The sequence below is a fragment of the Ornithorhynchus anatinus genome, chromosome 1 (genome assembly GCF_004115215.2).
Source record: "Ornithorhynchus anatinus isolate Pmale09 chromosome 1, mOrnAna1.pri.v4, whole genome shotgun sequence".
NCBI lineage: Eukaryota > Metazoa > Chordata > Mammalia > Monotremata > Ornithorhynchidae > Ornithorhynchus > Ornithorhynchus anatinus.
The window spans coordinates 129,950,429-129,972,625 of NC_041728.1; the positions used below are offsets into that span (position 1 = coordinate 129,950,429).

At 43.1% G+C, this 22,197-nt stretch overlaps 1 protein-coding gene across 8 annotated transcripts in view; it reads left to right on the forward strand.

Annotated features, from left to right (window-relative positions):
- The window catches only part of LRCH3 (leucine rich repeats and calponin homology domain containing 3), a 138,758-nt gene that overhangs the window by 77,499 nt on the left and 39,062 nt on the right, over positions 1–22,197 (forward strand). For all 8 annotated transcript variants that reach the window (XM_029059336.2, XM_029059367.2, XM_029059316.2 and 5 more), the window contains exons 4-9: positions 9,802–9,907; positions 10,211–10,347; positions 12,908–13,017; positions 18,479–18,572; positions 20,206–20,326; positions 21,737–21,885. In XM_029059336.2, coding sequence (XP_028915169.1) covers positions 9,802–9,907; positions 10,211–10,347; positions 12,908–13,017; positions 18,479–18,572; positions 20,206–20,326; positions 21,737–21,885 — 717 coding nt within the window. The remainder of the gene's footprint in view (positions 1–9,801; positions 9,908–10,210; positions 10,348–12,907; positions 13,018–18,478; positions 18,573–20,205; positions 20,327–21,736; positions 21,886–22,197) is intronic.

The window sequence follows — 22,197 nt, forward strand, 5'->3', positions numbered from 1 at the left end:
GGCAATAAAGAGAGTCAAGGGGAAGAACATCTCATGAAAACAATGGCAAATAAATAGAATCAGGGTGATGTACATCTCATTAAACAAAATGAATAGGGTGATGAAGATATATACAGTTGAGCGGACCAGTACAGTGCTGAGGGGGTGGGACGGAAGAGGAGGAGGAGCAGAGGGAAAAGGGGGAGAAGAGGATTTAGCTGTGGAGAGGTGAAGGGGGGGTAGAGGGAGCAGAGGGTAAAAGGGGGGAGCTCAGTCTGGGGTTAAATTCAGTGCTGTGCATGCCGCACGAGAAGCCGTGTGGTGTAGTGGAAAGACCTTAGACCTGGGGTCTATCCACTAGGTCACTCTGTTTTTGGACATAATACAGAAAAATTTGAAGTTACATTGGATACAGACTTGAAGTTTAATTCTCTTCAGTCCTTCTAAATTGATTTTGGTCACCCACGGTCTTTCAGCTGAGCTGACATCAGGCAGTAGTATTTGTTGAATACCTGCTGTGTGCAGAGAGCTGTATTAAGTACATGGGAGAGTACAGTAGAAAGATCGCTGCCCTCACCCAGCTTAAAGTCTAGTGGAGGAGTCAAACATTAACCTGAACTACAGATAGAAGGAAAGGGAGATAGGAGTTATTGCTTAAGTAAGAGGAAACGTCCATTTTAAGCACTATGGAAGATGGTGAGACCTGAAGTACCGAATTGGCAGGTGGGAGAATATAAACAAGGAAGAATTAGACATTAATTGTCAAAGACTTCCTGAAAGAGGTGTGATTTCAGAAGGGCTTTGAAGATAGGGAGAGTTTCAAAGAGGGAGAAAATTTCAGATGGGGTGGAGAAGGGTTGAGTAAGAAGTGGGAGAGATGAGAATGAGGCATCGTACTTTAGCTTCAGAGGAACGAAGAGCAGGAGCTGGGGTACGGCGGGAGAGTAGATCGAAAGAGTTGATCGAGTGCCTTAAAGCCGGCAAACAGGAGTATTTTCAGTTGGGAAAAGTACCTACTTAACTGGTCTCGTTGTCTCCCGCGGCCTAGTGGGAAGAGCGCAGAACGGAGAGTCAGGAAACCCGGGTTCTAATCCCAGCTCCACCTCTTGTCTGCTATGTGTGATCTTGGGCAAATCACCCAATTTCTCTGTCTCGGTGCCCTCATCTGTAAAAAGAGGATTGAATACCTGTGCTCCCTCCTACTTAAACTGTGATTCCCATTTGGAGCAGGCACCGTGTCTCATCTGAATGTGTTGAATCTATCTCGGCATCTAGCGTGATGCTTGGCACATTGTGAGCACTTAACAGATATCACAGTTACTACTAACCAGGTGATTTGAACCTTCCAGAAGAGGACACAAATGATCCCACTTGATGAGCATGTACTCACCACAGCCTCATGGTCAGATTAGTAGAGATCACCTATGTGTATTTAAATGGACATATCTCACTTTTTCTAATTAAGCTTATCTTCTGAAGGAATGCCTTTAAGTGCCCCAAAATGCGATCAGTTTAACTGTTTTGAGGAGAGTTTTAAACATCATGTAAATTGATTAAAGCAGAACTTTCAAGTGGCTCTTTCAAAGTGCATGATTTATATGTGGCATATTTTAGAACCCCTGTCCTTTAATAATGTTGATTTCTTTTATTCTGACTCCTGACACCGAAAACTGAAAAACACAGTAAAATAAATTATTCTAAATTTAGAATACTAAATACCTTACCTTGCTACTTCAGAATAATTTATTTTATTCAACTTTTCAGTTTCATAGTCTCAATAGAAGATAGAGCACTTTTTTTATTCCTTCCTAAACTCAGATTCCTTAACCTTTACTAAATTCTTTGTTTTAAGTCAGTTGTGATTCATTTATGTAGAAGCTTCATGAGATTTAGTAGATGTTATAAATGTATATATAAATGTAAAAGTATATTAAGGAACTGAAATAACCTAGCATTGCCTTTTTTTCATTTTTGATATTTTTAAATATGAGTTTAATGGAAATAATGAGCCTTCTGATCTATGAGAAATGATAAAAAGAAAATGTCTTATTTTATAGCAGAAATCCTCTGTCGTTCCTCCAGAGAGATGTCATTAGGGGACCCACAAGCCCTCACATAATTTTTTGTAGATTAATGCTCATGCTGTTATGAGGGGCAGTTGTTAATCACAGTTCAAAAAGACCCAATAAATCATCTGTGCCTCAGTTACCTCATCTGTAAAATAGGGATTAAGATTGTGAGCCTCACGTGGGACAACCTGATTACCCTGTATTTACCCCAGCACTTAGAACAGTGCTCTGCACATAGTAAGCGCTTAACAAATACCAACATATATTTATCTGGCCCCACTCCATTCCTCCAAGCAAAAACTAGTGGATTTCTAATTTAATATGAGACCCTCTAGAGAAAGTAACCCCCAAATCTCCCTTGACAAGCAGTCCAGTGCTTAACAGTCTTTTACTGACAGAGAGAAAGTTATGAATAATAGCAAATGAAATTTCCCATTACAGGTCAAGTGCATTTACTCTTTTGTCTTAATATGGATAATGAATTATCTATATGAAAACAGTCCCAATGATGGTGATGATAATATTGATGGTGTTTATTAAGGTCTTAGACTGTGAGGTCCATGTGGAACAAGGAATGTATCCAGCCTGATTCTCTTGGTTTTACCCCAGCGCTTAGTACAGTGTTGATACATAGTGCTTAAAAAGTATCACTTTTTAAAAAGTCAAGTAAATATATTACCGTCAATCAGTGTGGTTTTTATTGAGGGCTCACTCTGTGCAGAGCACAGTAATAAGTGCTTGGGACAGCGTAATATAAGAGAATTAGAAGGCACATTCCCTGCCTCTAACGAGCATACAGTTTAGAGCATACGCCAAACACTGTTAAATCAGTGGGATTGAAACAAAATCGACTGGACAGGCCCTGCCACACATGAAGCTCACAGTTTAAGAGGGTGGGAGAGCATGTGTTTTATCCCCACTTAACAGATGTGGAAATGGGATCTTGGAGCAATTACATGACGTGCCCGAGGTCACACAACAAGCAGATGGTAGAGCCAGGACTAGAACCTTGGTCTTCTGATCCCCAATCCCATGCTCTTTCTTCTAGGCTACGACATTTATATGCTAGAAGACAGTTGCTCCTCAGTCTCCTTGCAGATGATTGTTAACTGTTTAAATATTACTACCTGTTAACACTTAGCTGGCAATGTCTGAAGAAAATGGAGGCCAATTTCAGCCTTCACCGGGGAAGCCTTATCCTCAGCCCAAATTTATATTGACAACACTGAATTTAACTCTGTCAGAATTCCATTACCCCGGTAGTATGTTGTGATTGGCACAGAAGTAGAAAATCAAATCGAGATGGCCACCCCATTTTTTTTGCTACGCCGTCAGTAAGATATCGAGCTCCAGACCAAATTAAAGAAGTACAGAGCTGTAGTGCCGCCCAACCTTCTGTAGAGAGTTCACGCCAGTATCACTTTTGGCTCCTGGAGCACAAGTGTCATCTCTAGGCCGTATTTAATATCAAAGGGCAAGACCAGATGACGAATAGTGAAGTTGCGAAGCGAAGCCCATCTCCTAGCATCACAGCTATGCTCATCTCACTGTAGTTGAACTGGGTGGGACGCGGGAGGAGAATGAAGGACAACAGGACACCCAAATTGCTGAGGTTAGAAAACAGAAAGCCTGGAGGACCCAACACTGTTATATTGTACTCTCCCAAGCGCTTGGTACGGTGCTTTGTATACCAGTGTATACGATGGATTGATTGACAGAGGAGACATTTTAGGCAAACAGTAAAACAGAGCCTTAGATAATGCTGCGTCCCAGCTGAAAACCGAGCGTCAGTTCAAGGACAGACCAGCGTTGCATTCGGAGTGACTCTTTCGAATAGAAATTTCGTCAGGAATGGGAGACAAGGAGGCCAAAGCAAAAACAGCACTAATCAATGTCACATCAAACTCTATGGAGGATAGCCTTTCTGTATGCACAAAGTGTCCGGGACTGCAGGACCCTTCTTGGCCTGTTTATTGACACACAGGTGAATTTCACCTTTAGTGGTGGGAAGCCATTTGGTCTAGTGGAGAGAGAATAGACCTGAGAGTCAGAAGGATCTGGATTCTATTCCTGGCTCTGCCAGTTGTGTGCTGTGTGTGCACGAGTCATTTCAGTTCCTCAGGCCTCAGTTACCTCATCTGGAAAATGAGGATTAAGATTGTGAACCCCATGCGGGACATGGTTGGGTCCAACCTGATTAGCTTGTCCAGCCTGATTAACTTGTCTCTACAGAAGCAGCATGGTATAGTGGCTAGAGCAGGGGCCTGGGAATCCACGTTTTGGGTTCTAATCCCGGCTCTACCACTTGTCTGCTGAGTGACCTGGGGCAAGTCACCTCACATCTCTGAAATAGGGATTAAGACTGTAAGCCCCATGTGGGACAGGGACTGTGTCCGACCCACTTTGCTTGTATCCACTTCAGTGCTTAGTACAGTGCCTTGCACATAGTAAATGCGTAACACATGCCATAATAATAATTATTATTATTTCAGTTCCTAACATATAATAAGCGCTTAACAAATACGATAAAAAGAGATGCAGACAGCTATATATCTATAAAATCCCATCTTTCAAGCACATCAAAATTATATAGTTCTTAGTAGACAAAGTGGCAAATACAGCAAATTCTCAAATATCCAAAAAGATTGGAACCAAGGGTAAAAGTATATCAGCCTTTTGGTATTTCCCATTTTGATCCAGAGGGTCTGGATGAAGGAGGCTTAAAAACAAAATCTAAATTTTGCCACCTTCATCTGCACGCCCCCCCCCCCACCCCAAACCACAGTGGGAAGATATTTATTTTTAGCCTGTTCACCCCACTCACATTCCAGCATTGCAGGGGTAAAAGAGGAAGACTGTTAGATAATACAGTCATATATCTGAAAGAATTTCAGTCATCTGAAAATTTGAATGTCTCATATTCAGATAGACAAGAGTTTGTTGTATATTAAATTCAAAGGGGCCAGGCAGACAGTTTTCTAGGCCATTATACCATACATAACAAAATTCTAAGTTACTGGGCCTGCTACACTGTAACACTTTCAGAAAATAGCACTTTTGCTTATTAGGTAGATGATATGCTTTTTCTCATTCGATTTCCCTTTCTGGTTTTTCTTCTGTTTTTCTTCTTAATATTCTCCCGCTGTTAATGTTCTGTTGCTATTGAATGAGTGAATGTTGACGGCTATGTGTTTCAGTGGCCCTGGGGTGTGCCTGTCAGTCTGCTGATTTCTTTTGTGGGTCAGTCTGAGGTTTTGCTTTGTGTGTTTCAGTTAAGCAGTGTTATATGAGTGCTAACTGTGGGCAGAGCACCATACTAAATACTTGGCAAGGTACCAAGCAATAGAGACTTTTTTAATAGCACTTAAGTGCTTACTTTATGCAGAGCACTGTACTAAACACCTGGCAAAGTACAATATGAGAGGTTTTTTTTAGAAGATATTTTTAAGCGCTTACCATGCGTCAAACACTGTTCTAAGCCTTGGATCCTGTTTTAGAGTCGGTAGACAGTCTCTTTTCCCGAGGAACTTATGGTCTATAGGACGAAGCTTGTGTTCCACTGTTTTTGGAGGTGGAGGAAAAGGGAAAACCAAAAAGTTGGGGGGGGGGGGGGGGGAGATCATTCTGAACAGAAGTTTTTTGAATGTTAATGTCCAACCATGTAGTGAGTGATCCAGCTGGATGTATAATAATAATTATGATGTTGGTATTTGTTAAGCACTTACTATGTGCCGAGCACTGTTCTAAGCGCCAGGGTAGATACAGTGTAATCAGGTTGTCCCATGTGACCCTCACAGTCTTAATCGCCATTTTACAGATGAGGGAACTGAGGAATAGAGAAGTTAAGTGACTTGCCCAAAGTCACACAGCCCATTCTCTCCTAGACCCCCTCCTATCTGGCTTCCGTCCCTTCCACTCTACCGAGACTGCTCTCTCTAAGGTCACCCATGACCTCCTTCTTGCCAAATCCAATGGCTCCTACTCCATTCTGATCCTCCTTGACCTCTCTGCTGCCTTTGACACTGTCGACCATCCCCTCCTCCTCCATACCTTATCTCACCTTGGCTTCACGGACTCTGTCCTCTCCCGGTTCTCCTCTTACCTCTCTGGCCGATCATTCTCGGTCTCCTTCGCTGGAGCCTCCTCCCCCTCCCATCCTTTAACTGTTGGAGTTCCTCAAGGGTCAGTCCTTGGCCCTCTTCTGTTCTCCATTTACACTCACTCCGCTCTCACGGCTTTGACTACCATCTCTACGCAGATGACACGCAGATCTACATCTCCGCCCCTGTCCTCTCCCCCTCCCTTCGGGCTCGCATCTCCTCCCGCCTCCGGGACGTCTCCACCTGGATGTCGGCCCGCCACCTCAAACTCAACATGAGCGAGACTGAGCTCCTCATCTTCCCTCCCAAACCCGGTCCTCTCCCAGACTTCTCTATCACCGTGGATGGCACGACCATCCTTCCCGTCTCTCAGGCCCGCAATCTCGGTGTCATCCTTGACTCGTCCCTCTCGTTCACCCCACACATCCTATCCGTTACCGAGACCTGCCGGTTTCACCTCTACAATATCGCCAAGATCCGCCCTTTCCTCTCCACCCAAACGGCTACCTTACTATTACGGGCTCTCGTTATATCCCGGCTAGACTACTGTGTCGGCCTTCTCTCTGACCTCCCTTCCTCCTCTCTCGCCCCGCTCCGGTCTATTCTTCACTCCGCTGCCCGGCTCATCTTCCCGCAGAAACGATCTGGGCGTGTCACTCCCCTTCTTAAACAACTCCAGTGGTTGCCTATCCACCTCCGCTCCAAACAAAAACTCCTCACTCTAGGCTTCGAGGCTCTCCATCACCTTGCCCCTTCCTACCTCTCCTCCCTTCTCTCTTTCTACCGCCCACCCCGCACGCTCCGCTCCTCTGCTGCCCACCTCCTCGCCGTCCCTCGGTCTCACCTGTCCCGCCATCGACCCCTGGGTCACGTCCTCCCGCGGTCCCGGAACGCCCTCCCTCCTCACCTCCGCCAAACTGATTCTCTTTCCCTCTTCAAAACCCTACTTAAAAATCACCTCCTCCAAGAGGCGTTCCCAGACTGAGCTCCTCTTCCCCCTCTACTCCCTCTGCCATCCCCCCTTTACCTCTCCGCAGCTAAACCCTCATTTTCCCCTTTTCCCTCTGCTCCTCCACCTCTCCCTTCCCATCCCCACAGCACTGTACTCGTCCGCTCAACTGTATATATTTTCGTTACCCTATTTATTTTGTTAATGAATTGTACATCGCCTCGATTCTATTTAGTTGCCATTGTTTTTACGAGATGTTCTTCCCCTTGACGCTGTTTATCGCCATTGTTCTCGTCTGTCCGTCTCCCCCGATCAGACCGTAAGCCCGTCAAACGGCAGGGACCGTCTCTATCTGTTGCCGACTTGTTCATCCCAAGCGCTTAGTACAGTGCTCTGCACATAGTAAGCGCTCAATAAATACTATTGAATGAATGAACAGGTGGCAGAGCCAGGATTAGAACCAATGACCCCCGACTCCTAAGTCCGTGCTCTTTCCACTGAGCCACGGTATAAGTGCATGTGCTTATTTGTGGGTCATGATTTATGTGGATGCAGATGGATAAGTTGTTCCACGTGTATATAGCCATGTGTGTAGCTGTGGGAGACAAGTGTGTTTGTGTGGCCCTGTTTATGTGGATCTGGGTGTGTACGTGTCTGAGATATTTCTGAGCTCTCTTGTCTTCCGGAAGATTTTTCTTTGTATGTGTCCGTTAGTGTGTGGGTTTGTGTGTCAGTAGGAGAGAGGAGGCTTATGCAGTGTTTCTCACCCCCATTCATTCAATCATATTTATTGAGCGCTTACTTTGTACAGAGCATTGTACTGAGCACTTATCACCCCCTCTGTTCCCTAGAGTTCAGGTCAGGGATTGATGATATTTGCTCCACTATGTACTTAATCAGTACATCATAAGGAGGAGCATGGCCTAGTGGAAAGAGTACGGGCTTGGGAGTCAGAGAACCTGGGTTCTAATCCCGACTCCTCCACTTTCCTGCTCTGCCATCTTGGGCAATCACTTAAACTTCTCTGTGCCTCAGTCTCGTGAACTGTAAGCTTCCCAGACTGAGCTTCCCCTTTTCCCTCTGCTCTCTCTCTGCTCCCCCTCCACCCTCTGCACCCTTCCCCCCTCCCCCCCTTCAGCTAAACCCCCTTTCCCTCTGCTCCTCTCCCTCCCCCTCCACTCAGCACTGTGCTCATATGTATATATTTTTATTACCCTATTTATTTTGTTAATGAGGTGTACATCCCCTTGATTCTATTTATTGTGATTATGTTGTCTTGTTTTTGCCGTCTGTCTCCCCTGATTAGACTGTAAGCCCGTCATTGGGCAGGGATTGTCTCTATCTGTTGCTGAATTGTACATTCCAAGTGCTTAGTACATTCCAAGTGCTCTGCACATAGCGCTCAATAAATACTATTGAATGAATGAATGAATGTAAAATGGGGATTCCTTACCTGTTCTCCCTACATCTTAGATTGTTACCCCCATGTGGGATGGGAACTGTGTCTGACCTGATTAACTTGTAGATCCCAGTGCTTAGAACCGTGCCTGACCCATAGTAAGTGCTTAACAAATATTGTTATTATTATTTTATTTTAAAATGGGAATCCACAAAGCTCTTTGAGCTCTTTAGACATGTTATCTGAATATAAAGTGTCACTGGTAAAACTATCACAATAATTTTACTCAGGTTTTAGGGTTGATCTCATCCTGAGTTGCACAACACCTAAATTCTGCAGTTAATTCTGCTACATTCAAATGAGCAAAATAAACACAATTTATCAATCTTAGTCTCTGCAGATCATCAGTGTGTCTTGGGAGTCAAGTCCATTTAGTGATTGACCAATTCAATAATTTATTGCATACTTACTGTGTGCAGGTCACTGAACTAAGTAAGCATTTGGGACAATACAGTGCAGGCACATCCCTACCCACAAGGAGCTTACAATCTAGTTTAGAATCATTTATCCAAGTGATGATGGGAGGACTAATCTTTTCGTAGTACTTCAGCGTTTTACGTTGCTGACACATCGTTGCAATATCTTTGTCATGCACATTCTTTGGACCCACTTCAAGTGGTTCAAAATTAGCTGAAATGATTGATGGAGTATCCCCACTATATTTTTAATCTTAGGTTCTTGACTGCTCGCTGTGGGCAGGGAACGCGTCCATCAACTCTGCTAAGCGCTTAGTACAGTGCTCTGCACATAGTAAGCACTCAATAAATACGATTGAATGAATATATTGTACTCTCCCAAGTGCTTTGTCCAGTGCTCTGCAGGCTGTAAGCCCTCAAACAATACGATTGATTGATTACTCATACTGACTGTCATTTGGGATATGGGCTTTCCATCTCACAATTTTGAAAATTGTGTTTTATTATGTTATTGCTTCTGTTTAACTTTTCTTCAAGGTCTGTAAAGCAAGACAATTACAGTAAAGACTTTCATAGGTAGATCCTTTTTTTAGACCTATTTGGGATCTACTTGCTCGAACTCCCCATCCTTGTCCATGATCCAGAATATATTTTTTTATCTCCATCTGCAAAATTCATGCAGAGATCCATAAAATCATGTGCAATAATTGGTGGATGTTTCCAAAATAGAAAATAGGAGAGTGAACTGTGGGAATTGTTTGGGTGCTATTTACAACAGGCATTTGAATATGTTCAAGCAGCTGTTTGGTTTGTTTCCTGTTTCATTCAGGATGTGAGCTGTAATGAAATACAGACAGTACCTCCCCAAGTCGGCAATCTGGAATGTCTGCGGGATCTCAACATCCGAAGAAATCATTTAGTGCGTTTACCTGAAGGTGAGGAAAGAGTCTGAAAGGCCAAAACGACTATTGCACATTCATTAACTCAATGATGGGTATTCTTCAAATATAAAAAAGGCATATCCTTGTTGACCTGATTACATTTGTGGTTTTTGAGGGTTGTTTGTTTTTTCAATTGGATGAGGTGGATTTGAAACCTTGGTTTTTTCACTGCGGACACTTTTGTTTGGCTGGAAGATGTGTATAGTCATACCAACGTCTATGACTGTGCTTGTGATTTTTGCCTCTCCTGGCTTTCAACAATTCCCTGACTAAATATTTCCATTTCTGTCCCCACAGAGCTTGCAGAATTGCCTTTGATACGGTTGGACGTCTCCTGCAATAAAATTACCACGATCCCTGTTTGTTATCGCAAACTCAGGCACTTACAGATGATCACCCTCGATAACAACCCCCTACAGTCTCCTCCTGCACAGGTGTGAAATTCATCATGAAGCAGGCAAATATGCCCTCGGTGTCTTTTCCATTTAAGCCTTCTACTGAGGAGGAGGGAAACACGGGGCAGGGAATCGTGGAGTCTCCTTTTTCACTGATAGGGCTTTCTGGTTTATTAAGCTTTTTGTAATGAAATCATAATTTTGGAATGATTGGTGGGAATGTAATCAAAGCAACTCACGGGGGGTGGGCAGAGAACATTATATAGTTAACTTTCTGAACTGAAAATCTTTTCAAAAAAAGGTAGTTTTCTGGCAAGCCAAGTCCTGCGTCAATCAAAAGCTTCCCCCCACCAAAGGAAACACTTTTCCTAAAGAAAGGGATTTCTTTGTAGGGTTTCTTCCAACTCTGTAGCAAAAAAGCTTTTAGTCCTAAGAATAATAATAATTTTGGTTTTTGTTAACCACTTACTATGTGCCAAGCACTGTTCTAAGCACTAGGGTAGATACAAGGTAATCAGGTTGTCGCACCGGGGGGCTTACATCTTAAGCTCCATTTTACAGATGAGGTAACTGAGGCGCAGATAAATTAAGTGGCTTGCCCATGGTCACACAGCAGGCAAGTGACAGAGCTGAGGTTAGAACCCACACCCTCTGACTCCCAAGCCACGCTGGAACCTCTCATCTGGTCTTGTCAAAGCCTTAGGGGGAGCAAATGTCACAGAACAGTTCAAACAGCTGTGTTGTGAGCGTTTATGGAACTAGGTGTATTTGGAAAAAAATTCAAATCATACATCTATAGCATAATAATTGAAGTAGGCACTGGTCTTTCTTCTTGTATGGATGGTACAATTAGAGAAAGAGCTTTTTGGTGGGAGACGTACAGCAAGATCTTGATCGCGACCTTTTTTTAATTGGTGAAATTGTTTCATTGTGGTGTGGTGTCCGATTGCCTTATAGGGCTTCCCGATTGACAAGAGATTTCTTTTTTCTCCCCTCTATTTTAAACAGATTTACTATTTAGATCTTTTTCATTTTAACAGTGACATAAGGGAAATTATTCGATAAACTTTGTTTGGGGCTTAAAACCAAGCCTCTTTTTCAGTAGTTCTTATATTCACACCAGGAGAAAGAGCAGAATTAAGTACAAACATAAGATGATGTAAAAATCAAAGACTGACCTTGCATGTCAAAGTTGAACAAGGATCCTAGTTAAAGATGTCAATATAGTAAACAGTGTGGACATTTGTAACAACGTGAAGTCCAGCATACCGGATCATATGACCATCACTATGATTTGGGACAACTGCAAGCTATTAATATTATAGAAATTAAATGTAGCAGTTGGGTTTTGAGCAAATTGCCTGCTTAACCTGTGAAGAAAAGCTGGAGTTCTATATTTATATAATTCTAATCATTGTGAAGATTGACTCTTATGTAAATCCTGCAGACCTTTTCCCTAAATATCTTTTATAGTTGCTGCAGTATTTTAATTCTTTTAAATGGCCTCCTAAAGGCTGACGTGCTGCCTTCATTGACCAAACACCAAATTCAAATTGCTAAGGATGTTGAGGGTTCTAAATCACACTATCCCTTTGTGCATCAGTTTCAACGTCTACTAAAAAAACAAACAAACCAGGTGTACAGCAAAATGCATGGATGTTTTAGTAATGTGTATTATGTAATAAGAAAGTTATTATTTCTATTCTCGAGACTTGTTTGAAGTTGAGAGGAAAGAGAGTTTCTTTTTAGCGACCTATAGGATATCGTTTTAACGTTCCAGAGAAAAGAGCAACAGCATATGTGCTTCAAAGTCATGCTTGCAGGGGAAATTTTGTTCCCATTTCCAAATTGAGATCCCGTTTTATAACCACGCCCTTCCAATGTGTGTGTTTTAGTTCTTCTGCTTTAGGATTGATACTGACGTATCTCAGTCCTTTACTCTGATTTTGGGCTGATAGAATTAACCATTCTTCTTAAGGGGTTGAATAAAAGGTGAATTCATTTTCCCTTTTGTAAAGTGGGAAGATTGTGGGGAGTTAGGGAAGGAGAGGGAGGCGAACCTCTGGGGAAAACCTCACGGAAGAGCCTCTGCTTGTGTTCTGCGAAAGGAGGAACCTGTTTAATGCTCCTCCGTACTTTATCGCGATTAAGTTGTCTTGTTTTTGTCTGTCTGTCTCCCCCGATTAGACTGTAAGCCCGTCAGTGGGCAGGGATTGTCTCTGTCTGTTGCCGATTAGTACATTCCAAGCGCATAGTACAGTGCTCTGCACATTGTAAGCACTCAGTAAATACTATTGAATGAATGAATGCCTGGTTCAGCCAAAGAAGGTCACGTGCCTCCCTGGCTAAACCAAGCAGTCGAGCTACTCAGGTTTTCGACCAGCTCCGATTTGAAGTCCTACTGGCTCCGTATATTTTTGCCATCTTATGACTTGCTACCAGCTAGTTATAAAACATAATTTCATAGGGATTTCTTTTTTTTTCCTCCCCTCTCAAATGTATGTTGGGCAAGGGCTTATAAAGAAAGAATAGTCAACCTTTTAGTTGGGCAGTGTGTTGACGACAAGGCTATTATGGGCTTTCTTTTTGTTTTCTCTAGATATGCATAAAAGGTAAAATACACATATTTAAATACCTAAACATAGAAGCTTGCAAGAGCGTGCCAGACCTGCCTGATTACGACAGAAGACCGATGGGATTTAGCTCTTGGTAAGTGTGCTTCTATATCCCATCTCTGTTACTCAGGGAGTGATAGAAACTAAATAGAAACAAAGCAGTTGCAATATCACACCGTCAGTCTATGGTATTTGTTGAGTTCTTACTCTGGACCGAGTGCAGTACTGGGTGCTTAGAAGAACACAGTACAGTTCAGTACAGTATATTAAGCTCTCTGCCTCATAGTCTGGCCTAAAAATGTAGTAAGACTGATGCTGATTGATAGCCTAGATAATGAATGCTAAGTTAGCTCATCATTATGTTTCCTTTATTGTGGAATAATGGATGAATGGATAATAATGGATAAATAAATAAATAATAATAAAGGCAGTCATTGTGGTTTTAAGAAATGAAATAATGGGAAGATGGTTTTTGATCATTTTAATTGTGTTTAATGCATTTACCAGAAACTATTTGGGAATTGAACCATTTGTACATAACTTTCTATAGATTTGTTCTCCCCTTCTTGCGTCCTTTACCGTCTTGTTCCGTTCCCGTCTGCTGCATTCACTTACATAATCACCCCAACTGTTGGCGTCATTTTTCCAAAATTAAAACAGATTATAGGCTCCTTTTGGGTTATATGTTCCATCCTTTCTCCTCTTGCGACCCCAGTCAGCACCTCTCTCACTGCTGACAGTGGTATGAAAAATCATCTTTTATTTTCTCCTCAAAAATAGGGGTGGGACATTTATGCAGTAGAGGCAGTCATGGAAATAAATACAGCATTTTCTTCATATTACTTCTAAAATGCCTTCGGTTACATTTTTTTGGAATATTTTTGAGATAATCTTTTCTCCAAGTTTAGATCAAAATGTACTGTTTTGGCAGCTTCACCCCTTTTACACAACAGCATACGTTTCTGAACAGTGATGCGCACTGTATAAAGATGACTGCAAGCAGATTTGCCCCTCATTGAGTTTACAGCAGAAAAATGTAGGTAAAAAGACAAAAGAGACCAGAACTAAGGAAAGGACATGAGTGACTTGTAATCAGACCCAAAGCATTAAGGTCACAGTTGACAAAGTCTCAAAACTATATCCAGTAATAAGTCATTTTTAGATTTTTATTATCGAAGGTATCCCTTAATGCAGAACCGACAAAGCCGTATAAAAATTCTTATTCGGCTAATGGTTAAGATCCTATGTGAAAGAAATACAGGGCTTGTTTTAGCAGAGACATGTAATAGTAAATGTAAAAATAAAGGAGAAATATAGCATATTGTGTAGAATTTCTGAACAGCAAAAATGTGTACCTCATTGTCACTGTGGTAAGTTTTTTAAAAAAAGGAAGTAGGTGCTGCAGGGGAAGATGAGGATGACCAGGGAGAGAGGAGCCGGAGAGCCGAGGTCAGGTCGAGGGAAGGGCTGTCAGGAACCCCAGCCTCTTCAGAGCCAACAGCACAGCCCGGAGCCCGGCTCGCTCTGGCGTCTGACCCCCTACTCTTCCCACTCTCCCAGCCTGAGCCCCGGCCAGGAAGAGAGAGAGAAAAGGAAGTTCAGGAAGTGTGAAATTTGTGTCTCTCAACCAAATTGCTCTCTCTTCCTACCTCATCCTGTCCCTGTCTCCCCCAGCTGAGGCTGGGAAGGGAAAGTGGAACTACAAGAGAAGCAACAAGGCCTGGAGGCTAGAGCACAGGCCTGGGAGTTATGAAAGTCATGGGTTCTAATTCTGACTGTGCCACTTGTCTGCGTTGTGACCTCTGGCGAGTCACATCCCTTCTCTGGGCCTCAGTGACCTCACCTGTAAAATGGGGATTGAGACTACAAGCACCACATGAGCCAGGGACTGTATCCAAACCGATTTGCTTGTGTCCACCCTAGCGCTTAGTACAGTGCCTGGCATATAGCACTTAACACATAGCATAATAATTATTATTGTGATTATTAATTAGCCGTGAGGCAGTTTTTTAAAAAACCAACGCCACCTGCTCCAGCCCTCAGAGACATCTGAGGGGGTCACAGAGCCCCCCTTCTTTCCAAGGTGCCCACCACACCAAGAGAATATGGTAGAATGGGTCTCCTGATGAGGGAGCGGAGCAGAAGGGAGGAAGGGAGAGTTCCCGCCCAGTGGCTCCGACCCATAGACACAGGGTGCGGTGCAGGAGCAGGGTAGCTCCAAGGCCCTTAGTCCCAACCGGCCTGCCAGGAGATGGCTTTGTCCTCAAAACTGGTAACCAGGTGCTCCTGTGACAGAGGTGGGGAGAATCCTCCGAGCAGCTGAAAGAAGCAGAAGCTGGAGGCCTTGGGTAGCTCGCTCACTGCGAGCTGCTTTCTGAGAGGAAAGGGCCGGGGATTGTTGCTAATCAGTCGATCACTCCCACCGTGTGCAGAGCCATAAGTGACTGGAAAAATAAAGTGCAGAATGAAATACAAAAGGCGTAATCGCCGCCCACGAAGAGTTTACAGTGTTTGGGCCTGTAGACTGAGCCATATTTGCCTCCAAGAAGAGTCAGATGGGACTCAGAAACCAAAGGTTGCCAACCCCTGTTCTCAAGGGATGATCTTTTGAAGTGGAAAGTGCCCGTTTGGCCAATTGTTTGGAAACTCTTGTTTTCATGTACTTCTTCAGTGGACCCTTGAGTGAGTTTCCCTTTACTCCGAAATACGAGCCCATTTTCGCATTTAGAGTTGAGTAATAAGAGGCTATTGTGGGTCAAAAGTGCCAAGATTGCAAAATCATATTGACTTCATTTTAGTAATTCTTTTTTCTTCATCACGAGTTTTGGAAATAAGTCTTTTATTCTGTCCAACACTGTAGTTTCCCCCTTGCATTCTGGAGAAAAGTACACACGTGTATCCGTTTCCCCATCCTGAAACCTTAGTGCTCCTGACACCTTCAGAATGACATTAGTTGGAGAATGAACTGCACTTAGTTCAGTATAGTGGCTAAAGGCACTCCTTGGAGTTCCTCAGAAGAGCAAACGCTCAGGCTTATGTGTCACTCTGGGGCATCAGGTTCCTGCTTGGCAAGCAGACCATTGTCTCTAGAGATGCCATTTGCCCAGGGTCAGACAAATCCCTCTCTTGTTCTTGTCACTGGCAACAGATGGCCTCTTTTAGATTTGTCTAGGTATCCAGGCTCATTGGCTAAAATGAGCTTACGTTTAAAAAACCCTATGGGACAATGGGCCTAAAGAACACATTACGGGAACCAGCTTATTCTCCCCCTTTGTTACTGCTAAGAATAATAATAACAATAACGATGTTTGTTGAGCACTTACTATGTGCCAGGCCCTGTTCTGAGTGCTGGGGTGGACACGAGCAAATTGGGTTGGACGCAGTCCCTGTCTCACGTGGGGCTCACAGTCTCCATCTCCATTTTGCAGGTGAGGTAACTGAGGCACAGAGAAGTGAAGTGACTCGCCCAGAGTCACACAGCAGGCAAGTGCCAGAGCGGGGATTAGAACCCATGACCTTCTGACTCCCAGGCCCACATTCTATCCACTATGCCAATACTGCTTCTCAGCAGGCTGAATGCTGGACACAAAATATAAAAAAATTTTCTCATCCCATTTAAAAAAAAACATTAAAAAGAGATTTCCGAAGCCACTTCAGAAATCTCCAAGTGCTTGCCAAATGCTCGTTTGGGGGCGAAGGACAAGAGTCATAATTTGTCATTTAAATAATCATTCAATGCTATTTCTTCAGCATCCTCAGGCCTATGGGATTGTTTAAGACGCTGTGCAGAGCATCTCAAGTGGAGAACCACGCGGTCTCTCTAAAAGGCAGCCCTTATAATAGCCCGGGCTTCATTAGAACGGGTCATTTCAAAAACATTAAGCACTCATGGCATCGTGAGGTGGCCAGTGTACTCAGCTGTAGAAGACAGGGATAGGCAGAGAATAGGCAGGCAGAAAGTAGGGTGTCTTGTGAGACAGAGGAAAGAGTCATTTTTTTCTTTCTTTTCCTTCCTGCACAGTTGCCCAGCAGTTCCAAGTGGTAGGTAGAAGGGACTCTTTCCAACTGCCTGGAAGTTGGCAGAGGAAGAGAACAGGGTGAGGCGGGAATAGGGAGCACTTAGGATAACTTTCATTCATTCAATCATATTTATTGAGCGCTTACCGTGTGCAGAGCACTATACCAAGCGCTTGGAAAGTACAATTCCAATTGGAGAAGCAGCGTGGCTCAGTGGAAAGAGCACGGGCTTTGGAGTCAGAGGTCATGGGTTCGAATTCCGGCTCTGCCACTTGTCAGCTGTGTGACTGTGGGCAAGTCACTTCACTTCTCTATGCCTCAGTTACCTCATCTGTAAAATGGGGATTAAGACTGTGAGCCCCACGTGGGACAACCTGATTCCCCTGTGTCTACCCCAGTGCTTAGAACAGTGCTCTGCACATAGTAAGCACTTAACAAATACCAACATCATTATTACAATTCGGCAACAAGTAGAGGCAATCCCTACCCAACAAGAGGTTCACAGTCTAGAAGGGGGAAGACAGACAACAAAACAAAACATGACTCGCGCTCCGCTGTACGAGATCTCTCTAAAGAAAATGATAGGGCTCACAGTCTATCAATTTCCCTGCTATAAAGGGGCCACTTTACTTTATTTGTTACATAGACATTTGTAGTCCCTCCCTTGCTAGACGAAGTATCAAGTGTGATACTTCTCGATGGAATGGTTTGCACGGCCTAGTGGATCTGACTGCCAGGCCCTGGGTTCTAATCCCCGCTCCGCCACTTGTCTGCTGTGTGACCTTAGGCAAGTCACCTACTTCTCTATGCCTCACTTCCCTCATCCTCAAAATGGGGATTCAATGTCTGTTCTCCCTCCTGCTTAGACGGTGAGTCCCATGTGGCACCTGATTATCTTGAATCTACCCCAGTGCTTCGTACAGTGCTTGGATACATTCATTCAATAGTATTTGTTGTGCGCTTACTATGTGCAGAGCACTGTACTAAGCACTTGGAATGTACAATTTGGCAACAGATAGAGACAATCCCTGCCTAATGGTGGGCTTACAGTCTAATCATAGTAAGTGCCTAACATATCACAGTTACCATCATTATTATTTCCACACTATGATGGTACAGGCTATAAAATATAAAGCAACAGCAATTAGGAGAAGGTTGGCTCTCCTTGTCCTGAGGGTTTACAAGAGTGTTTCTAAGAGGACAAATTAAAAACAGTGCCTCTTAAATTGAGGCAGTATAAAATGAAACAGATTTACTAAAGGAAATTATTTGTAAAGGAACTATATTCTGTCATGTATTTGGCATCATGCTGAATATAATAATAATGTTGGTATTTGTTAAGCGCTTACTATGTGCCGAGCACTGTTCTAAGCGCTGGGATATCAAGGGAGCCCTTCAGGTTTCCCTAACTTATGAAAGTATTGTTTTGGTTAACATATTTTAGTCATCTCAGATATACCGTAGATACTTGTTACAGTATGAATGGCACTAAACGAATCAGTGTGTGTATTTTATTTTTACAACTCTTTTCTCGACAGCCATGAAGAACTGTACTCAGGACGCTCATACGGAGCCCTTGATTCAGGTTTCAACAGTGTAGACAGTGGCGATAAAAGATGGTCAGGGAATGAGGTAAGAGAATCATCTCTTTTACACGCATGTGGATATTCATCGACAATCCCAGAGCCTAGAGAAAATAGAAGACAAAAACACCAAGAATTTGTCACAAAGTCATATTTTAATCATTTAATTCAGATGCTGTCTTTGGTTTATAGAATGAAAAATCTCAGTCATATCTTTATATGGTCTTTATTAAGTTCAAGCTGTGCCTGGAAGAAAATAATTTCCCTCTAGTGAATCCGTCAAAAGAACCGATTTGTCTAATAATGATCAAAATTTTTATGGTATTTATTAAGCATGCACTAAGTGCCGAGCACAATGCCAAACACTGGGGTAGACACAAGATATCAGTTCAAATAAAAATAAATGGTGGTATTTGTTAAGCACATACTATGTGCAAAGCACTGTTCTAAGCGCTGGGGGATACAAGGTGATCAGGTTGTCCCACGTGGGGCTCACAGTTTTAATCCCCATTTTACAGATGAGGTAACTGAGGCACAGAGAAGTTAAGTGACCTGCCCACAGCCACACAGCTGATAAGTGGCAGAGCCGGGATTCGAACCCATGACCTCTGACTCCCAAGCCCGGGCTCTTTCCACTGAGCCAGGCTACATAGTACCTGACCACACGGGGCTCATAACGTTGAGAAGTCGAGAGAGCGGTTATCTTCCGTTTTATAGATGAGGAAAGTGAAGCCCAGAGAGGTTAAGTGACCCACCCGTGGTCATACAGTAGGCCAATAGTGGAGCTGGAACTGTAAGCCGGCTCTCTCCCACACCCGTGCTCTTTCCACTACTCTCTGATCACCCCTCCACCCGCATCCTGCCTCTTAGTCACCTACATCTCCCCCGAGAGGCCGGCCCCAATTTCCTCTTCTCCCTTCTGCGTCACCCTTTATTCGCCCCTCCCTCAGCCCCACGGCCCTTAATGTGCATATCAGTAATTTTCTGATTTGTGTTAATGTCTGCCTCCCTCTCTAGACTTTAAGCTCACCGTGGACGGGGAACATGCCTACCAACTTTATATTGTAATAATAATTGGGGTATTTATTAAGCGCTTACTATGTGCCAAGCACTGCCCTGAGGGTAGATGCAAGATAATCGGGTCCCACATTGGGCTCACAGTCTAAGTAGGAGGGAGAACCGGTTCTGTTTCTTCATTTTGTGGATAATAATAATATTGGTATTTAAGCGCTTACTATGTGCAGAGCACTGTTCTAAACGCTGGGGTTGATAACAGGGTAATCAGGTTGTCCCACATGAGGCTCACAGTCTTCATCCCCATTTTTACAGATGAGGTAACTGAGGTCCAGAGGAGTTCAGTGACTTGCCCACATTCACACAGCTGCCAAGTGGCAGAGCTGGGATTCGAACCCATGACCTCTGACTCCCAAGCCCTTGCTCTTTCCACTGAGCCACGCTGCGCAGCCACATGTGCACATGAGGGGATGCGGATGAGGGGACTGAGGCACAGAGAAGTGAAATGGCTTGCCCAGGGTCACACACCAGACAGATGGTGCTCCCAAGCTCTTTGTACAGGGCTCTGCCCATAGTAAGTGTTCACTAAATACCATTGATGAAGATGATGATGATGAGTCAGAGATTAGAAACAATGTTCCTTTTCTTCCATGTCTTGTTATTTAAAGCCTACGGATGAGTTTTCAGACCTACCTCTGCGTGTAGCAGAAGTTACTAAAGAGCAGAGACTGAGAAGAGAGAACCAGTATCAAGAGAATCGAGGCAGCGTGGTCGTCACAAATGGTGGAGGTAAGCGCAGTTATTGATGACGACTAAATTATTCATGTCTTCATTGTCTCACAGGCCCTGGCTTTCTGTCCCTTACCTGCTACCTTTTATTCATCTTGAATCATTCTTTTCCGTATCGCTTCAGGCGATCCCTTTTTTTCCATTGTTAAATCCTGAAAGCTAAATCTTCCATCTGGACTAGCTATTTTGTATTCTGCCCTTTTAGTTTTCCATCCCTTAGACGGTCTAAAAATCATCTCTCTCTTAGTTTGTCTCTTCATTTGCTATTCCATTTAATTTTACTGTTTTCAAGGAGTTTGCATAAAACTCTACATGCAGAATAGGATTTTATTGTGTAGAATTCTCTTCAAAAATGTTAGTCTCATTTCGATTATATTTTAGTATCGTATATTAATCCAACCATAGTGATATTTGACTTCTTCCAGAAACAGACTTTATGTCTGTTTTATTTCAAGTTTGCCTTGTCAGGCCATCTGGAATTCAGATTTTTTTAATTAAAAATTTGCCACCATTTCTGGTGTATACTAGCGTGTAAAAATTAGTGCACTTAAAAGGAGGGAATCTCCCAAATACCCTTCATAATACTAGGTGATTTAACTGTTATAGGCAGTTCCATTACCATAGAGTGTTCCAGATCCCTGAGCTTAAATTTACAGAAGGTGTTGAGAGAAGAAACTTAACTAGAGAGGGAAAAAAACCAAGGCAGTCATGGAGATCTGTTTTCCAAGCTATCATTTTTGTTGAGTGGTCTCCTAATTTGATTTTCTTCTTACCAAATTCTTTGTTTTTCCCTCTTGTCCTTTTGAGTTTCTTCCCATTTTATTGATTTCTTTTCTTGATTCGCTTTCTATATGTATCAGCAGATGGTCTTTAGTGCAAATCTTTTCAAGCTTATTGCAATGCCTAGAAGGCCCAGAAGCTTAAAAGACCCAATCTGACATTTAAGTCCTGGTCAGTTTATCTTAATATTTATGGCATTTATTAGTCTGAAATTTTCTTCTGGCTTGAATGTGGTTTTCTTTAAAAATAGAGTAGACATATAAAGGACTGCTGAATCGAGCAAAATCTAAGGAATTTTTTTTAAAAAGTCTAAAACGGCTAATTAGTTTCACCTCAAATTGAACTGCAAGATAAAGTTTAGGTTGATACATTAGCTGATAGTCTTGAAAGCAGTTAGGGGTGTATTTTAGACATGTTTATTTTTGAAAACAGAACAACAAAACCTTGGGTCAAATAAATGATTGTATCTCCCTGGAAGACACAATGCATTTAAGACCTACTGTCTTCGGGGTGGTATTATTGTCTTCTCTACTGTTGATAATCTGATCTGAATGCTTTCTCTGGGCTGTGTGTATTTTTGTGTGTGTGTTTGTGTGTGTGTGTGTGTTTGTCCCGTCTGTGTTTGTCAAGGGGAACATGATCTGGATCAGATTGACTATATAGATAGCTGTGCTACAGAAGAAGAGGAGGACGAGGTGAGGCAACCCAAGCGTGTGGATTCAGACAGCCTCAGCTCAGAGTTCATGGCGTATATTGAACAACGGAGCATCTCTCATGAGGTGGTAAACATATTTAAACCTCACTGTGTTCCTATCCATGGTGAAAATCTCCATAATTGTAATAATGTCGGTATTTGTTAAGCACTTACTATGTGCAGAGCACTGTTCTAAGCGCTGGGGCAGATTCAGGGTAATCAGTTTGTCCCACGTGAGGCTCACAGATAATCCCCATTTTACAGATGGGGCACAGAGAAGTTAAGTGACTTGCCCACAGTCACACAGCCGACAAGTGGCAGAGCCGGGAGTCGAACCCATGACCTCGGATTCCGAAGCCCACACTCTTTTCACTGAGCCACACTGCTTCTCTATTAT